We start from the raw sequence: 21,944 nt of genomic DNA, 5'->3' as shown, positions 1-21,944 counted from the left end.
GTCTCAAAAATAAACCTAAAAATCCTCGTCTAAATCAGTAAATTCTGTCAATTTAAATTCAGTGTCAGTTCAGGAGAGTGGGCGGAGTTCAGACCGTCATCACGGTTTGGTGACGTAACATGCAAAGTCTAATAAAATTTAATCTAATCTGATCTCATCTAATATATTCTAATTTAATCTAAACTAATAATCTAGTCTAGTCTATTCTAATCCTAATCTAATCTGGTCTAATCTAATTTTATCTAATCTAGTCCAATCTAATCTAATCTAATCTGGTCTAATCTAATCCAATCTAATCTAAAATAATCTAGTCTAATCTAATCCTAATCTAATCTAATTTTCTCTAATATAGTCCAATCTAATCTCATCTAGTCTAGTCTAATCTAATCTGGTCTAATCTAATCTATTCTAATCTAAAATAATCTAGTCTAATCTAATCTGGTCTAATCCAATCCTAATGTAATGTAATCTAATGTAATCCTAATCTAATCTAATCTAAAGTAATATAATCTGGTCTAATATAATCTAATATAATCCTAATTTAATCTAATCAAATAACCATTTATTTTGTTCAAGAAATTGTCTCAACTATCTGAACTTCCACTAGTTCAAATAATGGAAGAAAAAAAGAGTTTGAATTTTGTATTTTTTGAACTGAAATTGCTGCAGCTGAACTGCTGCTGAACTGTGTCCAAAAAAAAAAAAAGGCAGACGTTAACACAACAAGGGACATTTCACTGAGACACAATGTATGTCAACACAATCAGTTGTGTTTGTTCATTTGACGTAAACATTTAATGAGGCCCTTTCATTCATATTTTTAAGTTGAACCAACACCTTATATTTTACTGTGTAGAAATCATGGGAACTTGGACCTAAGGGGCAGGGTTCATCAGTGTCATACAGACCAGGGGCTCGTTTCTGGGTTCACTAACGAATGCGACCTTTAGCGCACCCTTTACCGCACCCTTTAAGGTACCTTTAAACGCACCCTTTAATGCACCCTTAAACGCACCCTTTAGTACATCCTTTAGCACACCCTTTAGTGTACCCTTGAACGCACCCTTTAGCACACCCTTTAATGAATCTTTTAATGCACCCTTTAACAGACACTTTAACACATCTTTTAACGCACCCTTTAACGCATCTTTTACTGCACCCTTTAGCCCACCCTGTAATGCACCCTTTAACATACCCTTTAATGCATCTTTTAACACACCCTTTAACGCACCCCTTAACACACCATTTAACGCACCCTTTAAGGCAGCCTTTAGCACACCTTTTAACGCACCCTTTAACGCACCCTTTAAAGCTATAACGTATGATGTGGCATTTTCACACTTTTCTTTTGTCATCTTAAAATGCTCCTAATAAGCATGTCAAACTAAAATGTAAAAGAAATCCACCAGGTATTGAAACTCAAAAATGTTTAATTCTCATACATTTCTGATAAAAGTCTGACCAATCATTTTATTCGGTCCGAATGAAATAATTGGCTGAACCTGGCTGAGCCTCCTGTTAATCATCCATTACGGCCATCCAGCATCCAATCCATTATTTCTGCCTCCGCATATCGGATGCGGAGACGCTTCACTGTCGCTGTTTCTCCTGTCACTGACCACAGTCTACTGTCTAGGATGTGAATGGATAGAACTGAAATGCACATGTGGAAGGGAAAAAACTAATTTATTAACAGAAACAACAACCAAGGAGAACAAACAGGAGTCAGATGAATGAAGGATGGAGATAAAAGTCCGAAAGTCAGCTGTATTGGACTAAACAGACAGGTCTGCACAAAACTCAGCTTTTATGACTGTGGGACTCATACAGGTACATGTACTTGGTGTCACACAGTGTAGGATGATAAATGTATGGACTATGAAACTTCAAAAGTCCACGGAAAATTTGCGGAGGCCGCACGTTCACAGTGCACACGCCCATCACCTAGACACCTCATCTCCGTGATGCAGTGAAGACACTGACCCAGCGCTGCACAGACCCTTAAATACAGGGTCTACTGATGAAACAGGAGCCGCGGGCCTGCGGCAAGTGGATGATGCATCTGATTACCAAGGGAGGGGTCCGTGGACACACCGAAGCGGACCGGACCTCCGCTTCCACCTCTACTTCCTCCTCCGCTTCCTCTGCACGCATCAGGTGAGCGGAGGAGAGAGGAGGGGAGCCTCATAGCTAAGGCAGACGGAAGTGGGCGGGGCTTTGGAGGGTTGTTCATGTTCAAACTTTTACTAAGTGTTGTGAAAAATGCCACATTGGTAGGTATAGCTTTAACATACCTTTTAGCACACCCTTTAACGCACCCTTTAGCGCTCCCTTTAACGCACCCTTTAACGCATCTTTTAACATACCCTTTAACGCACCCCTTAACACACCATTTAACACACCCTTTAAGGCACCCTTTAGCGTACCCTTTAGCGCACCTTTTAACGCACCCTGTAATGCGTCTTTTAACACACCCTTTAATGCACCCATTAGTGTACCCTTTAACGCACCCTTTAGGGCACGTTTTAACGCACCCTTTAGTGCACCCTTTAGCGCATCTTTTAACACACCCTTTAGTGCACCCTTTAGTGCGTCTTTTAACGCACCCTTTAACACACCCTTTAATGTACCCTTTACCGCATCTTTTAACACACCCTCTAACGCACCCCTTAATGCACCCTTTAAGGCACCCTTTAGCGCACCTTTTAACACACCCTTTAGCATACCCTTTAACGCACCCTTTAACACATCTTTTAACGCACCCTTTAACACATCTTTTAACGCACCCTTTAGCGCATCTTTTACTGCACTCTTTAGCCCACCCTTTAACGCACCCTTGAACACATCTTTGAATGCATCCTTTAATGCACCCTTTACTGCACCCTTAAGCGCATCTTTTAACGCACCATTTAATGCACCCTTTAAGGAACCCTTTAGTGCACCTTTTAACACACCCTTTAGCATACCCTTTGACACATCCTATAGCACACCCTTTAATGCACTTTTTAGCGCACCCTTTAACGCATCTTTTAACGCACCCTTTAACACACCCTTTAATGCATCCTTTAGCGCACTCTTTAATGCATCTTTTAACGCACCCTTTAACGCAGTTTTTAACGCACTCTTTAGTGTACCCTTTAGCGCACTCTTTAGCGCACCCTTTAACACAATTTGCGAGCTAACGACGGTTTAGCAAACGCAGAGGCTTAACGAATGCAAAATCTGGTTCTGGGATGGTTGCGTTTATTAATGTTAACGCAAGTATTTGTTAACGAGCAAACAAACTCTTCCGCTCCCACTGTTCTTGCTTCTGTTTTATGGAAATACATTTATGACCAGAGTCTACGGTGTTCTAATTTTATGTTATTTGGAATTATTATTTGTGATGGAATTGGTCATAGATGAGGACAACCTTATTAAAGCCAACTCTACTTTGGTTTGAACAGTATTCATTTTGTGTTCATTTTATTAATGTATGATAAAACACAATACGGTTTGATGTGATTTGAAGCATTCATAATGTTGATGTAGATTGTCTCCACCCCACTGAACCCCCACCGTACCTCCCACCCCACCATTCTCCACCATTATTAGCAAAGATAATATCAAAATTGTGTTAAAAATCAGTAGTAGTCTTATTAGCTCCTCCCATATTAGGACAGCTAACGCTGACACCGTAGGCATTGCCATGGTAATAAAACAAGACCAGATGTTTTGAAAATGACAGGAAGTGTACGTCTTATGTCATAATGTATGTACGTACTCTGAAAGAAATCAAATAATGGACTGAAACATGTAAACCAGGGTTTATGATTATCGGATTTCTGAAGTAACTGTAAACGTGTCGTATCTGATTATGGTAATTATCAGATTAGTCCCAGTTATCGGATTGTTATGGTCATGTAAATGGGAGTTTCCAAAACGTTGTATCCTAATACACATGTACCTTTGTATTCCAAGTGGAAGCCAGTGTAAGACACAGATCCATCGCTGCGGAACGCTAAATGCATTGTATTTGAACTACTTTCTATACGCTCTGGAAGTTTACTGTCCTGGAAACTTCCAATCAGAGGACTGTTACTGTCCGGTCCATCGTAGATGTACAGGAAGTCGTAGTTTGGCTCGATGTTGAAACTAGAGTTGGAGAAAAGTAGGAAAAATAAACACAAAGTTAAAGTGGAGGGAAGTGGAATGTGCCACGTTTCACCTGCAAGAAAGATGCTTTCACTTTATCCTAATAAATAAATGGACAAAAACCTGAGAAATACTGAGAACATTATTAAGAAACTCAAAACGATTTCAAACCCACTCATTAAAAAATGCAAAAATCATCTGTAGCTTTGATTCAGAGAAAAACCAGCTATTATTAGTCTCTTTTCCATTGACCCTCAAATTCTGTGAATTTAACTTGTACATATAAATTGGTGTAATGGATAAAAGACAATTTCATCCAAAGTCTAGTTTTTCTCAGAATAGTTTTTGTTGTTATTAGAGGTGGTTTTTTGTAGTTAAATTGGTATATGACACAAAACTGTAATGGAAAGACCTTTGAGTCCAACTAGAGTCACATGACCAAAACAAACAGATGTTGATGGATGTTAGAGCAAGAGAAGAGTTTAAACCAAACATGTGTGGGTATGTGTGGACACACCAGAAAACCCAATCATTTTAGAATTTAGTAGGAGATAGAGGGGGAACGAGCATTCTAGATTCAAAACAACACAGATTTATGATCATGTTTATGGAATGACTTCTACTGACATCTATCAGAATAAACAAATTAATCAGCACATTTGGGATTGAATGGAAAAACCAACATTACACACTTCTGTTTGGAACACATTTAGGAAATATGGGGAAAGTTTAGTTCAGATGGACGATGGAAAAGAGACTAGTGTCGGTTTGGTATTCTGCAGAAAACATTTACAGATTCAAACAGGGGTTTGAGGCCCATAACTTTAATCTGGTGTGTTCACACAGATTCACCCTGGATATAACATCTGCATTTTACTGAGTCTTCTGTCAAAACATGGGATCACATCTAAGATGAAAACTGGAGTGAAGCTGAGAACACACACAAACTACTGTTAGAATAAAGACAAAGTCAGATTATTAGGAATACCACGGTGGACAAATACTGCATGAACAAAACAAGGACTGCAGTCAGTTCAGTAAAAACACTTTGTGTTTATAAACAGATATACTCTGAAGTATGTACAAGTTTGTACAAGTATGTAAAAGTAAGTAAAAGTATGTAAAAGTAAGTAAAAGTATGTATAAAGAATGTACAAGCAAGTAAAAGTAAGTAAAAGTGTGTACAAGTATGTAGAATTAAGAAAAAGTAAGTAAAAATAAGCAAAAGTATGTACAAGTAAGTAAAAGTATGCAAAAGTAAAAGTAAGTAAAAGTATGTAAAAATAAGTAAAAGTAAGTAAAAGTAACTAAAAGTATATAAGAGTAAGTAAAAGTACTGTATGCCAGACTCATCCTGTAGCATGACTCATTTCTAGGTGTTACATTAATATAGAATGTATTATTGGTTTATATATATTATTTAATTGTTATTCATTTGTATCGTACTGCATCGGATCATTTTTATGTAAAAAATACATTAATAAATAAAACAGTTACAAGTACGTTTTAATGTCAAATACAGCATTTCTCTGTTACTATTTTCAGAAGTATAAAGAACCATCAAATGGAAATAAAAGTACAAATATGTCAGGTTAGTAATCACTGAAATCAGAATATTGTTCACTCACTTTTGGATGGATTAATTAATGAATGAATCCTGACCTTGACCCCTAACTTTTAAATAGAATAGAATAGAATAGAATAAGGCAGGGCAGAGCAGAGCAGAGCAGAGCAGAGCAGAGCAGAGAAGAGAAGAGAAGAGAAGAGAATAAAGCAGAGCAGAGAAAAGAGAAGAAGAGAACAGAACAGACCAGAACAGAGAAGAGAAAAGAAGTGAAGAGAACAGAACGGAGTAGAATAGAATAGAATAGAATAGAATATTGTTACAGAAACAATGGAAATCAGTTAAAAGTGGAATGAACACAACGAAAATAGTTCTGTTCAGCATCGCATGACACGCATGAAATTATACTGAAAAATACTACAATTACAGAAATCTGTAATGTGGCTCAGTAGACTTTTATATGAAGCCTTTGTGCTGTGATGGGACTCTAAGTCCTTTACACTGTGTCATATTCAGCCCTCTACACAGGGATCAAACCACCGACCATTTAATACATGCATATACTTTATTGATCCCAAACTGGGAAAGGACAGTGTAGCAGCAGCAGCATGACACAGTAAAAATAAAAATAAGAATTAAAATTAAAAATAAAAAACATACTAGAGAAAACACACAATGCATAATAAATTAGATGGATAACAATGGACCTGGATGAAAACAAAGAAAATCACCTGTAATTTTGAGTACGTTGAAGGTGCAGAGTGAATTTACCTGATGAAGGCCAGAGACAGGACGTAGTCAGAGTTAACAGCAATCAGCCAATCACAGTCCTTGGAGTGAGGGTAGGGGTGGGGGTAGTTTGGAGACAGTATAAAACCATTGGAACCTGTCAGGTTTCCTCCACAAGGAGCTGAAACAAACAAACAAAACAACTGCTATGAAACAGTAGACAGTGTCAATAAAAACACCAGCTCTTAAACCTATAATAATTCATAATCTGATTATGATTCCATGAACTAACTCATGTTTTCCAGTTTTTACTGAGTGTCAGTGGTGGGTTTTCAGGGACATTTCTATGAGCTGTCCTTGGATAAAGCACTGCAGCTCTGTCCACTGGTTGGTCTGTGTACTGTCCATCTATAATAAACATATAAATGTAGAGGAGCTTCACCGATGCAGACGGGCGGGCTGGGCTGCCAGTAGTATCTGTTGTCCACTTGGATACAGGTGATTTTGTCGTCCCCTTGGAGCTCGTATCCAGGGTCACATTGAAAGGACACTGAATCCCCCGGCTCACGGCCATCTCCACTACGACTGCCGTTCATGGGGACGCCTGGGTCCCTGCAGGCGGTAGCTACCGAGCCTGGACGTGGACAGACAGGACAGGAGACGAGGAGAAAGGAGACAAGGGAGAGGAGACAAGGGAAAAGGAGACAGGGGGAAAGGGAGACAAGGCAAACACAGACAGGAAATGGAGTGAAGGAGAATGAGAGAAAGATGAAAAACCATAATCCACCTCAGCCCATTATCCTTCCACAGAAGCACTAATTACCTAATTACATGCACTAACAGTGCTGCTGTTTCAATACGTTAATTGTATTGTGACGTTTTAATTGTTGGCATATTGACAGAAATAGACAGGTTTAAATACATAAGATTTCAATTCTACATGAAAAACAGGTCATATGCATGTGTGTGTTGTGCTTATTGAATGTATTTATGAGTGAGAAGAATGTAGTATGAATGTTATTGTGTTTTGTTTTTTTTTATGTGGGGGGCATGTGCAATTTTGTTGTATTTATTATGCAATGATAAAGCTTCTATTCTATTTAATTTAATATTAGTATTATTTAATTACTTTAGCTAATTTTGTGTCTTAATTATATATATATATATATATATATATATATATATATATATGTATGTATGTATGTATGTATACACACACACACACACACATATATATATATATATATATATATATATATATATATATATATATATATATATATATTAGTGCTGGGCAGCGATTAAAATTTTTAATCATAATTTATCACGTGGATTTCTGCAATTAATCGCAATTAATCCCATAGTTATATTTGGGAGGGTTGCCGGCATCAACAGCGTGTATTGCCTTTAAGTGATATTTCAGACTGGAAGTACTCCAGTGATAAAAATAATTCCACATGTCAGTGCTTCCAAACAACTGTGTCCTTCTCAACCCCACCATCTGAAGACATTTAAAATGAAAATGTCCATGGAAAAGCCTGCTATTTTTCTCCATGTTTATGTCCCCACCAGTTTATTTCCGCTTGTGAGTGGTTGACAGGAGTCTTAAGCCCAGTAATAAGAACTAATACTAATAAGCCCAATAATATGTGATGTTCAGCTGTTCAAAGGGGTCCTCTAGTGGTCGGAATAAGTTGCACTAACGTATGTTTTGTCCTTGCGGTGTTCCCATAGTCAGTTCGGACATACGAAGGAACTAACTGACACGTTTCTTTCACTCTGTTTGTATGGCCCCAAAACGTTTACCTATGAGTATTTTATGTTCAGTTGTTGTAAGAATGTATAGTATCAAATATCTCTGATGTGAGCCTTTGTTGCTGGATAAAAATCTATGTGTGTAAATCTTAAATTAATCTGTGTCTGTGTTAGCGTGTCTATGGATTTTCCCATTCAAGTTAGCATCGAGCTAGCAGTCTTTTCCCAATTCATTTAAATGTATAATGCCATGTAAATGTACTAAGGCAGTAAACAGAACTCAGACATATTTTGTTTGTATGTTGCAGTTTTACAGTGAGTAACAGTACAGTAACAGATTTGGACAGAAGTTTTGGGCTTTTCTCGGGAAAGCTGTTGTCTATCTGCCGAGCTCATCGCTACATGAGCCTGCATAAAGAATTAGCAACCCATCTCCGACTGCTAGCATAAACGAATTAGCTTAAACGTGTTAATAACACATTGTAATAAACACATCCAAAATAATGTCATTAAATGTTTCTGACGGCACGTTTGCATGTGAAATTATTTAGCAAACAACAGAATGATTGATACATACAGGCGTTGAACTGCAGGGGTTAAAGTTTGATTCAGCATTACTCGGAAAGCTCGCTCACTTTCCTCTCAGCTACATGCAGTTCACACAGAGCACCGGCGTGTGGAGTGCGTGTGGAGCACCAAAAGAAAAGCATGAGTTTCAAAATAAGAGTCCGTATGTATAAATGAACAAAGACTTGCTTGAAAGGCAGAACGGCATTAATGGGAGATTTTAAAAAATTGTCGGCGTTATTTAATGAATGCGTTAACGCGGTAATAACGCGTTAACTTGCCCAGCCCTAATATATATATATATATATATATATATATATATATATATATATATATATATATATATATATATATATACATACATACATACATACATATGTACACATTTTTTTTCTTTCTTTTTCTTTTGTATTGATCACTTGTTTTCTGCTACTTTTTATTCTACTTGAATGCAGTGACTGTAAAAGTCAATAATTTTCCCAGGAGATTAATTTCGTATTCTGATTCTGAAATAAATGTACAGTAGCAGAATTGTAATATTGTGGAAGCTTTAATAAAAGCAGATAAAACCAGGAGACTAAGGTTCTGTGTATTTGACTTTATTGATCCAGTTAATTTCTGTCCAGTTCATTCAACAGAACTCTATGTTGTAATGAATCCACACAGATACGGTTACCAGTCATTCTACATTATTTCTACCATTTAAGAAAAAAATCCATGTTTTCTGGGAAAAGTTGAATAGATTAATTATAATATTTCCTTTCTGCTGAGTCAAGCAAAAACTCTTATGCACATGTTCTCCTCTCTGTTATAAGAAATATTAAAAATTCAGACTTTAGTCAAAAGAAGATACATTAAAAATAGAAACAGAGCCATGGTCCCTTTAGGTCACAGGGGTCAAAACCAGACCACCAAAGAGTCCAGTTCAGCCCATGGGATAAATATGAGAAATGCAGAAATGACACTGAACACATTAACAATCATTTTAATTTAGCTTCCACATTCAGAACAATATGATCTGAAGTGGGTCAGAACCACTAAAATACTAAAATGACATTATGACAATATCTGTATTTATAAACTATTCTTTTACAAAATAGTGAATAAATGAACAACCTGACCAACCTGAACTGTCTTCATATAAATCAGTGTATTTGTACCAATATTCTGTCTGCTATTAAATATGTGTGTATTTGTAGATCCACTGTATCTGTACATTAGAATGAACATGTATAAATGATAAACCGAGGCAGAATATTGGTACAATTGTACTTATTTTTCTTAATAAACTTCAGTTTCCATGTCCCAAGAGCTAGACTCTGTCCAGGGATCAGGTCATCGAGCCCCCTGCCTTCGACTGCCACCCAATCCACATCGCACCCGGCCCCTACAGCTCCCTTGGTGGGAGATTGACAGGTGCAGCGTCAGTGCAGCGTCTGCAGTGATGCGGTCGTTGTATCGGTCTGTCGTGGTGAAGAAGGAACTGCGCCAAGAGGCGAACCTCTCGATTTACTGGTCAATCTACGTTCCTACCCTCACCTATGGTCATGAGCTTTGGGTCATGACCTAAAGGACAAGATCCCGGATACAAGCAGTCAAAATGAGTTTCCTCCGTAGGGTGGCTGGGCGCACCCTTAGGGATAGGGTGAGGAGCTAAGTCACCAGGGATGAGCTCGGAGTACAGTTGCTCCTCCACGTCAAGAGGGGCCAGCTGAGGTGGCTTGGGCATCTGTTTCGGATGCCTCCTGGATGCCTCCCTGGGGAGGTGTTCCGGGCATGTCCCGCCGGGAGGAGGCCTCAGGGAAGGCCTAGGACACGTTGGAGAGACTATGTCTCTCGGCTGGCCTGGGAACGCCTCGGGATCCCCTTGGAAGAGCTGGAGGAGGTGTCTGGGGAGAGGGAAGTCTGGGCATCCCTGCTTAGACTGTTGCCCCCACGACCCAGCCCCAGATAAGCGGCAGATAATGGATGGAAATTTCAGTTTTTTCATGGTTGTTCATGTTACTCACATTTTTTTTTAAAAGACAGTTTGTAAATGTAAACATTTTCATAATGTCATGTAACTTCTTTCACTCTAAAACATAGATAAAAGTTTATAGTTGATACTATTTATATGTTCTTATTGTACTGGTCCGGCCCACTTCAGATTTGATTGGTCTGTACATGGCCCCTGAACTAACATTTGATTGACAGCCCTGTTTTAGGTCGTTAATTCAAGTGTTGTCTGAAATAGTTTGAGATTGAATGAAAACACTTAGGCCCAATCCCAATTCACCCCTTGGCTCTCCCCCTTGGCCCTACACCTTGCCCCTACCCCTTGAACCTCCCCCTTAGCCCACCTTCTTGCCTCTACCCCTCATGGGCCTTCTCCTTGCCCCTCCCCCTTGGTCCTCCCCCTTACCCCTACCCCTTGGCCCACCTTCTTGCCCCTACCCCTCGTGGACCTTCCCCTTGCCCATACCCCTTGGCCCAAAAAATGGGGTTGGGCCATACGGTTGGTTTCCTTCTGTAATAACTCCTCCTTCCCCTTGTGCCTACGACTTACTTGAGAACTGAATTGCGAACCCTGACTTGCTGATGTAAAAGTCGGTCTCAAACTGCACGGTGACGGTGTTGAGTGTGGAGTGGATCCCCTCGGGCAGCAGAGATCCGCTGAGTTCGGCCAAAGACATGTCGTTCTCCGGGGGTCCGTCCCACACCTTCAGCATGTCGTGGCTGGCTTCAGTGTCAAAGGCCAAGAACTGGAGGCTGGAATTCACACCAACAACCATCCTCCTGACTATCAGCATGGTGTGACATCCTAAAAACTGCTGTGACATGAGCAGATGAGCAGGACACATTACCTCACAATGTTCCCAGAGTCCACCTCGATGGTCCAGGTGCAGCGCAGGTTATTATCATAGGGAAACGGGTATCCAGGAGAAAGGATCCGCCCAGAAGACTCCCCTTTGAAACGACCACCACACTCAGCTACAATACAATAGAATAACAGAGAACAGAATAAGATAAAATAGAACAGAATAGAACTAAATAAGATACAAAAGACTAGAATAACATAGAATAGAATACAGTAAGATAGAATAGAATACAGTAAGATAGAATAGAATAGAATAGAATAGAATAGAATAGAATAGAATAGAATAGAATAGAATAGAATAGAATAGAATAGATCTTTACTGTCACTGTCAGAGGAACAATGAAAATTCATTTAGCAGCAAAAAACAATTAGTGCAAAGACTAAAAATAAAACACAAAATACTGAAAAATGTAGGCATGTGCAAATGTACAGGATAAAATATATACTACTAAAGTAGTACTAAAACTACTGACATACAAAAAAGCTAAGTTTATACATAGGGGTGAGAAATATGTACCACAAATAAAGATATATACAGGTAACATAGGATATATATATATATATATATATATATATATATATATATATATATATATATATATGTTTAGCCTGTATTTATCCTATATTACATGTGTGTGTATATATATATATATATATATACACACATGTAATATAGGATAAATACAGGCAATATAGGATATATACATATAATATAGGATATATACAGCATATATAAGATATATACAGGTAATATAGTGTGATGTTGGGCTGTTACTGTTGCAGCTGCTGAAGGTGGAGTAGTTTATGTCTAATATCATAAGCAGGTAAACCTGAGAGTGGAAATACGACAGAACAATAATCTGATATATAATTATTTGAACAGTTTAGTCTAATCCTTGGTTTGTGGAGACAAGGGGAAGTTTGTTCTCTTAGAATCAGAACTGCACTGTACTGTAAAAGCTTCATATAATACTACTGGCATAAAATCCTCATTTTAAAAGTAACTAGTAACTAATAGTCTAAAAGAATGTGTTATTATTATTATTAAAGTACAATATTTTCCTCTGAGATGTCAAGTAAGACAAAGTAAGACTGGGTTCAATTAATACTTCGTAAAAAATGCATCATTTTAAATTGAACAGTTTTGGTAGAAAAATCTAAAAATATAATTATGAGAAAAATGAAAGAAAACAATTCAAGAAAACTGTTTTTAAATTAATTTTAAAATTACTGGTTTATATTTGCATCAGATTTTACATGTTCTATATAATATTTCCATTGTGTTACATGTGGGTCTCAGTTTAATGGTATGTTGATGAAAAAAAAAATGTTTTAAAGTTAAATCCTTTGGGAAAAGACACACAATTATTGACGTAAAAGCAGTAATGTCAGGAACATCCAGGGACATGATAAAAGTAAACGTATTGTTGTGAAACCTTTAAGTCACACTCAATCTCACAGACCGGTTCAATAAATGAGGTTTTCAAGTTTTAAATCTAATCAGTATTGTTAGATGGAATCTGGTTGGTGTAACCAATGATAACAGTTTTTACAGTGAGCTATGATGTTGTATCCATCGAAAATACAGGAGTAAGTGCATGTAGCGCAAAATTATTCAGGATTTCTTAGTTATTTTTCATCAGTGACATAAACACAGGCAATAAACCCAGACAAATGCCCCAGTATGTTTGTCGTTTTGATTAATTCAATTCAACCCAACCAGTATGCATCCAGTCAGTGTGCATGTATGTATGTGTGTGTGTGTGTGTGTGTGTAAGAGTGTGTGATGCATGAAAAATCGACCATTTATTTGTGTGCAGCAGTTGTTTATCAGGGTAGTCAGATCCACCAGGTGCACATCAGTAACCACTGAGCAGTGATTAAATGATCAACACGGAGATGAATGGATTATAAAAGCAGAAGAAGAAGGAGAAGAAGAAGAAGGAAAAGAAGAAGATGGAGGAAAAGAAGAGGGAGGAGAAGAAGAAGGAGAAGAAAAATGAAAAGGAGAAGAACGGGAAGAAGAGGAAAAAGGAGAAGGAGAAGAAGGAGAAGATGAGGTAGAAGAGACAAAGTGCTGATCCTACTGAACTGATTCCATTCTACAATGCTAAATAACCCCCCCCCCCTCCTGTTTTATATATTTCCATCCCTTCTCTGCTTCCTCTCCCTCAGCATGTTCCTCCTCCCTCAGGCTCCCCTCCATCCTCAGCAGAATACATTATCTGAAGTAACAGGGGTGATATTAAGAATTTGGAGTGGAGAAGAGGGAGAGTGGGGGAGAGAGAGAGAGGGAGGGAGAGAGAGAGGGGGGGAGAGAGAGAGAGAGAGAGAGAGAGAGAGAGAGAGAGAGAGAGAGAGAGAGAGAGAGAGAGAGAGAGAGAGAGAGAGTAGAAAACAGGAAGAAACCAAGGAGAATGAAGGGAAAAGAAGCAGCAGAAGTAATAATAGGAGCCAATCTAATATTAAGACTGGAGGTGAGCTGAGGTCACAGTGTGTCACTGCTCAAATATAAAGTCACAGATTATCACCCAGTGGTTTTATGACTCCTTCATTATTGATGGGGTGGAGACAGACTTATGAAGCTGAATGTGAAATGGGACAGTTCAGAGGCAGTGACAAGGGGGGAAGGGGTTAAAACACCCCCCCCCCATGTGTGCACAGCTGCAGCAGCACCTTTCAGTCAATGACAGTGGATAGGCTAAACGTTCATTTGGCTTTAATTAGAGAATGCACTCATTCACGTAAACGCCTGCAGAGACAAAAAAAAAACACAAACAGTCAAATCTGCAGCTCTGGGTCAAATACAAACCAAATCTGTTCAGTTACTTCAGACCAACACACGCTGAAGTTCTGTGGCTCTAAGGCCACGTTCAGACGGTAACCATCTGAACTGAAACCGCAAAAGTGGTGACACATTATTTTATTTTACTCTTCTGCCCAGTTTACTCAGTTGTGGTTCTAGTTATCGTTTCCATTATAATTATCTCCATGGTTGATACTGTTTGTATTGTTCATATTTCCTTGCGAGGGTCTTCACCACCTTCTTCTTCCTTTTTCTCCCCCCTTCATTCTCTCCTTCTCTCCTCCCTCTTTCTTCTCCTCCCCCCTGTTCCTTCATGTCAGGTCCGGCATCTAAATGTGGTTCAACAAAACTCATAATAAAGGAAGTAGAATATCAAGAAGAACCTTATATACTTTATGAAGTTTCCTTTGGCAAAGCACTTGTGTTCAGCACCAAAAGGAGACAGACAACCATTCTACTGTTAGGATGATGGACAAGACAAAAAAAAAAAAAAAAAAAAAAAAAAAAGTGGTGCTGTGTTCTCACGTTTAAGTCTGCATTTAGATGTGCACTTTGGGGGTAAATCTGCATGCAGACGGACACGCAACAGTGTGTGAACTGTCCTGTTTATGGATGTAGCATGTACACCAGGAGGCATCAGCACCACCCAGACCAAACACCTGCATAGAACCATTCTACGTCTGTTCCTGTTCTCACCTACAACCAAATACAAACACAGAACAGGAAACAGAACATCTTCCTCCACTGCTCTACTACTCTATATAAAGATTGGTGACAGTTGCTGAATTGACTCTTGGATGAAAATTAGAGCAGTAAGAACAACTGGAAGGTCCGACACAGGAAATAATCCCATGTTGTTGCTTTCCTGTTCTGACACCTGTCTGTGATGGAAACTATACGACGCCAGAAAACACAGTTCTGACTTTTCAACTCTTTAGATAGTGATGCCAGAGCAGAGCATTTTTAAGATTTCCACGCATTTTTAACTTCTGAAAACGCTGTTGCCATCTAAAAAAAAGACATCTGATCAAATATTTTGACGTTTTCACCTGAGAGAGTTGTGGTGTAAACTGGGCCTAAGGCTCCATTCAGATGCAGGTAAATGTGTCCATTTGTGACCTGGATCTGATCTGTTAAAGACAAGCTGAACAGCATTAATCTGACCCAGACCGCTTTCATATGTGGTCCTAAATCTGACCAAGACCACTTTCATATGTGGTCCTTAATCTGACCCAGACCACTTTCATATGTGGTCCTAAATCTGACCCAGACCACTTTCATATGTGGTCCTTAATCTGACCCAGACCACTTTTATATGTGGTCCTTAATCTGACACAGATCTGATATTTTCCAATGTGATGTCAGTCTGAAAGTCCAGGTTGCATTTATCCAACCTTTATTTATTCGTTTTATTTATTTATTTTTTTTGAAATGCAACAAATGTTACCGTTATTAATCCCAGGAAGAGGAGCGGAGGAAAAACATATTTCCTTCTGTAAACACAGCGTGTGTCTGCATGGTCACATATTCCATCAGGACCTCTTTAGTGCATGTGGGTCACTTCAGGGTCACATTCAGTTCAGACTCAAAACTGATAGTATTTAATGTGGAATATGAACCAACACACAAAAAAACATCAGATTTCACAAAAAATTCAAATTGTGCATTAGACCTGCTGTAAACAGAGCCTCAGGTTGATTTACTGGCATCATTAGTGTTTTTTAACTTGTCTCATCAGATTTAAGTGTTAAAATCTTTTTTTAACCTTATATCAGCTGCTATTTCGTATCTCGGGTCAGTGTGTGCGTCCTTCCATATGTCTGTGTGGAACTTGTGCGGATTTAAAGTTCTGCATCAAACAACATCTTTCGTTCCTTTATCTTTTTCTCAACATACTGTGCCGTTTCGGTACAGCTGTGTACCGAACCGAACAGGTGTGTACCGAAACGGTTTGGTATGTGTACCGTTACAGGCATATATATATATATATATATATATATATATATATATATATATATATATAGATAGATAGATAGATAGATAGATAGATGCCTGTAATGGTACACGTACCAAACCGTTTCGGTACACACCTGTTCGGTTCGGTACACAGCTGTACCGAAACGGCATAGTATGTTGAGAAAAAGAAAAAGGAACGAAAGATGTTGTTTGATGCGGAACTTTAAATTCGCACAAGTTCCACACAGACATATGGAAGGACGCACACACTGACCCGAGATACGAAATAGCAGCTGATATAAGGTTAAAAAAAACAACAAATATAATGTGAACCTGGAAGGAAGAGACTGCAGACACTTCGCCATCATTACAGTCCAGTTTGGATCAGTTCAGGTCCCGGTGAAAGACAACGACGAGGAAAGAGACGTTAATAAGACGGACGTTGTTTGGCCCCTATGAACTACGGTAGTTCTAAAACACTTACACTAGCTCTCTCTCTCTCTCTCTCTCTCTCTCTCTCTATAACAGAGGAATAGAACCCGGAGTTGGACGTTGACAGAATATAAAGTTTCACTTTTGTTTCACACCAGCATTTGTTGTGTTGGTTATGGACCCCCCCACCCCCCGGCTCAGACCAAAAAAAAAAAAAAAAAATCCCCCGACAAATTGCACCCTGCACGCGCATGTACACAAAGCGGCCTTAACAGTTTGTTATCTGTCCTAAAATAAATAATTTTTTGTTGTCAATGTTGCTCTTCAGTTTGTTTAAACAGAACGCCAGTTTGTCCTCTTGTTAATGTTGCACTTCATGTGGAATTTTTTGTTATTTTTATGCAGAATGTGAACTGACAGAACTGTGATTTGATTTTTGTTGTTTGTTCAAAACTACCTGTCAGGGAAAAGTGCAATACTAATGTTTAAAATACATTTAGTAATATTAGTAATTTATTTTCTATTTGATTTATAGCAGCAGAATTATATTCTTGTTTTTCTATATTCTATTGTGTCCAAAAATTGGGGGAAACATTTTCAAAAATTCATAAATGTATTAAAGAAATTTTGAGGGGTTTTCTTTCTTCTTGTACCGAACTGAAAAAAAACTGAACTGTGGCTTTCAAAACCGAAAACGTATCAAACCAAAAATTTTGTGTACCGCTACAGGCCTAATTTATATATACACATATATATATATATATATATATATATATATATATATATATATATATATATATATACTATATTGCCAAAAGTATTCGTTCACCATATCCAAATAATCAGAATCAGGTGTTCCAATCACTTCCATGGCCACAGGTGTATAAAATCAAGCACCTACGCATGCAGACTGCTTTTACAAACATTTGTGAAAGAATGGGTCACTCTCAGGAGCTCAGTGAATTCCAGCGTGGAACTGTGATAGGATGCCACCTGTGCAACAAATACAGACGTGAAATTTCCTCGCTCCTAAATATTCCACAGTCAACTGTCAGCTGTATTATAAGAAAGTGGAAGAGTTTGGGAACGACAACAACTCAGCCACGAAGTGGTAGGCCACGTAAACTGACGGAGTGGGGTCAGCGGATGCTGAGGCGCATAGTGCGAAGAGGTCGCCAACTTTCTGCAGAGTCAATCGCTACAGACCTCCAAACTTCATGTGGCCTTCAGATTAGCTCAAGAACAGTGCGCAGAGAGCTTCATGGAATGGGTTTCCATGGCCAAGCAGCTGCATCCAAGCCATACATCACCAAGTGCAATACAAAGCGCCAGATGCAGTGGTGTAAAGCACGCCACCACTGGACTCTAGAGCAGTGGAGGTGCGTTCTCTGGAGTGACGAATCGCGCTTCTCCATCTGGCAATCTGATGGACGGGTCTGGGTTTGGCAGTTGCCAGGAGAACAATACCTGTCGGGCTGCATTGTGCCAAGTGTAAAGTTTGGTGGAGGGGGGATTATGGTGTGGGGTTGTTTTTCAGGAGCTGGGCTTGGCCCCTTAGTTCCAGTGAAAAGAACTGTGAATGCTTCAGCATACCAAGACATTTTGGACAATTCCATGCTCCCGACTTTGTGGGAACAGTTTGGAGCTGGCCCCTTCCTCTTCCAACATGACTGTGCACCAGTGCACAAAGCAAGGTCCATAAAGACATGGATGACAGAGTCTGGTGTGGATGAACTTGACTGGCCTGCACAGAGTCCTGACCTCAACCCCATAGAACACCTTTGGGATGAATTAGACTGAGAGCCAGACCTTCTCGTCCAACATCAGTGTTTGACCTCACAAATGCGCTTCTGGAAGAATGGTCAGAAATTCCCATGAACACACTCCTAAACCTTGTGGACAGCCTTCCCAGAAGAGCTGAAGCTGTTATAGCTGCAAAGGGTGGACCAACGTCATATTGAACCCCACAGACTAGGAATGGATGTCACTTAAATTCATATGCGGGTCAAGGCAGGTGAGCAAATACTTTTGGCAATATAGTGTGTGTGTGCGTGTGTGTGTGTAAATATATATATATATATATATATATATATATATATATATATGTCAGGGTAGAGACTGCGATCTGGTAGGATCGGCGATTCTACCAGTAGAGACTCCGATCGTAGTCTCTACCAGTAGAAACTCCGATCAGAGTCTCTACTGGTAGAAACTCCAATCCGAACCCTAACCCTAACCCCTAACCCTCTACTGGCAGGATCGAGTTTCTACCAGTAGAGACTCTGATCGGAGTTTCTACTGGTAGAGACTACGATCGGAGTCCCTACTGGTAGAATCGCCGATCCTACCAGATCGCAGTCTCTACCCTTACATATATACAGTACAGGCCAAAAGTTTGGACACACCTTCTCATTCTTCGCATTTTCTTTATTTTCATGACTATTTTCATTGTAGAGCCTCACTGAAGGCATCAAAACTATGAATGAACACATGTGGAATTATGTACTTAACAAAAAAGTGTGAAATAACTGAAAACATCTCTTATATTCTAGTTTCTTCAAAGTAGCCACCCTTAGCTCTGATGACTGCTTTGCACACTCTTGGCATTCTCTTGATGAGCTTCCAGAGGTAGTCACCTGAAATGGTTTCCACTTCACAGGTGTGCCTCATCAGGGTTACTTCGTGGAATTTCTTGCCTTATTGATGGGGTTGGGACCATCAGTTGTGTTGTGCAGAAGTCAGGTTGATGCACAGCTGACAGCCCTACTGGACAACTGTTAGAATACATATTATGGCGAGAACCAATCAGCTAAGTAAAGAGAAACGAGTGGCCATCATTACTTTAAGAAATGAAGGTCAGTCAGTCCGGAAAATTGCAAAAACTTTGAATGTGTCCCCAAGTGCAGTCGCAAAAACCATCAAGCGCTCCAACGAAACTGGCTCACATGAGGACCGCCCCAGGAAAGGAAGACCAAGAGTCACCTCTGATGCTGAAGATAAGTTCATGCGAGTCACCAGCCTCAGAAATCGCAAATTAACAGCAGCTCAGATTAAAGACCAGATGAATGCCACACAGAGCTCTAGCAGCAGACACATCTCTACAACAACTGTTAAGAGGAGACTGCGCCAATCAGGTCTTCATGGTCAAACAGCTGCTAGGAAACCACTGCTCAGGAGAGGCAACAAACACAAGAGATTTATTTGGGCCAAGAAACACAAGGAATGGACCTTAGACCAGTGGAAATCTGTGCTTTGGTCTGGTGAGTCCAAATTTCAGATCTTTGGATCCAACCGCCATATCTCTGTGCGACGCAGAAAAGGTGAACGGATGGATGCTACATGCCTGGTTCCCACCGTGAAGCATGGAGGAGGAGGTGTGATGGTGTGGGGGTGCTTTGCTGGTGACACTGTTGGGGATTTATTCAAGATTAAAGGCAACCTGAAGCAGCATGGCTACCACAGCATCCTGCAGTGACATGCCATTCCATCCGGTCTGCGTTTAGTTGGACCATCATTTATTTTTCAACAGGACAATGACCCCAAACACACCTCCAGGCTGTGTAAGGGATATCTGACCAAGAAGGAGAGTGATGGAGTGCTGCGCCAGATGACCTGGCCTCCACAGTCACGAGACTTGAACCCAACCGAGATGGTTTGGTTGAGCTGGACCACAGAGTGAAGGCAAAAGGACCAACAAGTGCTAAGCATCTCTGGGAACTTCTTCAAGACTGTTGGGAAACCATTTCAGGTGACTACCTCTGGAAGCTCATCAAGAGAATGCCAAGAGTGTGCAAAGCAGTCATCAGAGCTAAGGGTGGCTACTTTGAAGAGACTAGAATATAAGAGATGTTTTCAGTTATTTCACACTTTTTTGTTAAGTACATAATTCCACATGTGTTCATTCATAGTTTTGATGCCTTCAGTGAGGATCTACAATGAAAACAGTCATGAAAATAAAGAAAATGCGAAGAATGAGAAGGTGTGTCCAAACTTTTGGCCTGTACTGTATATATATATATATATATATATAGTGACTTTACAGCCTGTTGTGGGTTCTGACCTTATGTTTTCCAGAGGCATATTTAAACTATAGGCAGGAGGATAAAAAGTCATCTGTGTATCGCTCTCATTTAGTACTTGATTTTGCGAACACAATAAGAAACTTTTAACATGATTTCTTATCATGTCATTTTCCTCAATCGTGGAAGTGGTTGAAATATTTAAACATGTTGATTGAAATGAGCATTTGCTTGAGCCAGTTAATGGCCCAGTGATCAGATGAATACCCTCATCTTCAGTTTGAGCCACGAAAAACGACGGTCCAGTGTTTTAATACAGTCTGGAGACTAACTAAATCAAAAGAAATTTGCTTATGAAGCAATTCAGACTTGTCACTCAGCCCTTCAGTAGCATAAATACAGGCAATCGGGCAAAGAAACCCATATAAATGGAGGCTGGATATGCAGGATAGTGTGTGTGTATTTCTGAATACATAAGAGTGCATCAGCAGAACATGAAGGCAGTGTCCTGGAATAAAGAGCAAATCAGCTGCTGCAGGAAAAAGGAAATGGATCACTTGGACAGGGGCCAGGTGCTAAACTGTCCTGAATAAATACGCTTTTCATAGAGACTTTAAAACTACTGCATGGCCTGATATCCTGAGAAAATCAAAAATCCAATCCTCCAGGAAATTGGCCCCTCCTGTTTTCCTTCCACATTATTGAACGGACGTCCTGTGAGCAGAGGCTTAGCATAAAACAGCCCATGAATGAGAGGAACGGTCATTTACAGGAAAGGCTGCTCACATACAAAGGATTCAGCTTGGAAATTCACACTGTAGTGATGAGAGCCTTCAGAATGGCATCCACATACGCCTCAGTGTTGAAATGGGATAATGACAACTCATCAATCTAAATAGAACAAATATTTGATAAATGTGACATACATATTTGTTTTCTTTTCCTTCCTATTTTGTCTACTTTGTCAAACAGACTTCGATGTTGCAGTGGTGTCACTGTTACTGCCCTACAACATGCACATGTGTGTTGGAGATCAGAGAAGAAGAAGAAGAAGGGGAAGAAGGAGAAGGAGAGGGAGAAGGAGAAGAAGGAGGAGGAGAAAAAGAAGAAGGAGGAGGAGGAGAA

At 39.5% G+C, this 21,944-nt stretch overlaps 1 protein-coding gene across 1 annotated transcript in view; it reads right to left on the bottom strand.

Moving 5' to 3' along the window:
- Positions 1 to 21,944, bottom strand: part of LOC115428800 (CUB and sushi domain-containing protein 3-like) — a 965,368-nt gene that overhangs the window by 199,675 nt on the left and 743,749 nt on the right. Inside the window, exons 26-30 of the mRNA XM_030148025.1 lie at positions 11,593 to 11,719; positions 11,295 to 11,497; positions 6,870 to 7,061; positions 6,470 to 6,608; positions 3,947 to 4,134 (exon numbers count right to left, since the gene is read on the bottom strand). Of these exons, the coding sequence (XP_030003885.1) occupies positions 3,947 to 4,134; positions 6,470 to 6,608; positions 6,870 to 7,061; positions 11,295 to 11,497; positions 11,593 to 11,719 (849 nt within the window). The remainder of the gene's footprint in view (positions 1 to 3,946; positions 4,135 to 6,469; positions 6,609 to 6,869; positions 7,062 to 11,294; positions 11,498 to 11,592; positions 11,720 to 21,944) is intronic.

The sequence above is a fragment of the Sphaeramia orbicularis genome, chromosome 11, assembly GCF_902148855.1.
Source record: "Sphaeramia orbicularis chromosome 11, fSphaOr1.1, whole genome shotgun sequence".
Lineage (NCBI taxonomy): Eukaryota > Metazoa > Chordata > Actinopteri > Kurtiformes > Apogonidae > Sphaeramia > Sphaeramia orbicularis.
This window is presented reverse-complemented; position numbering and strand designations above follow the sequence as displayed.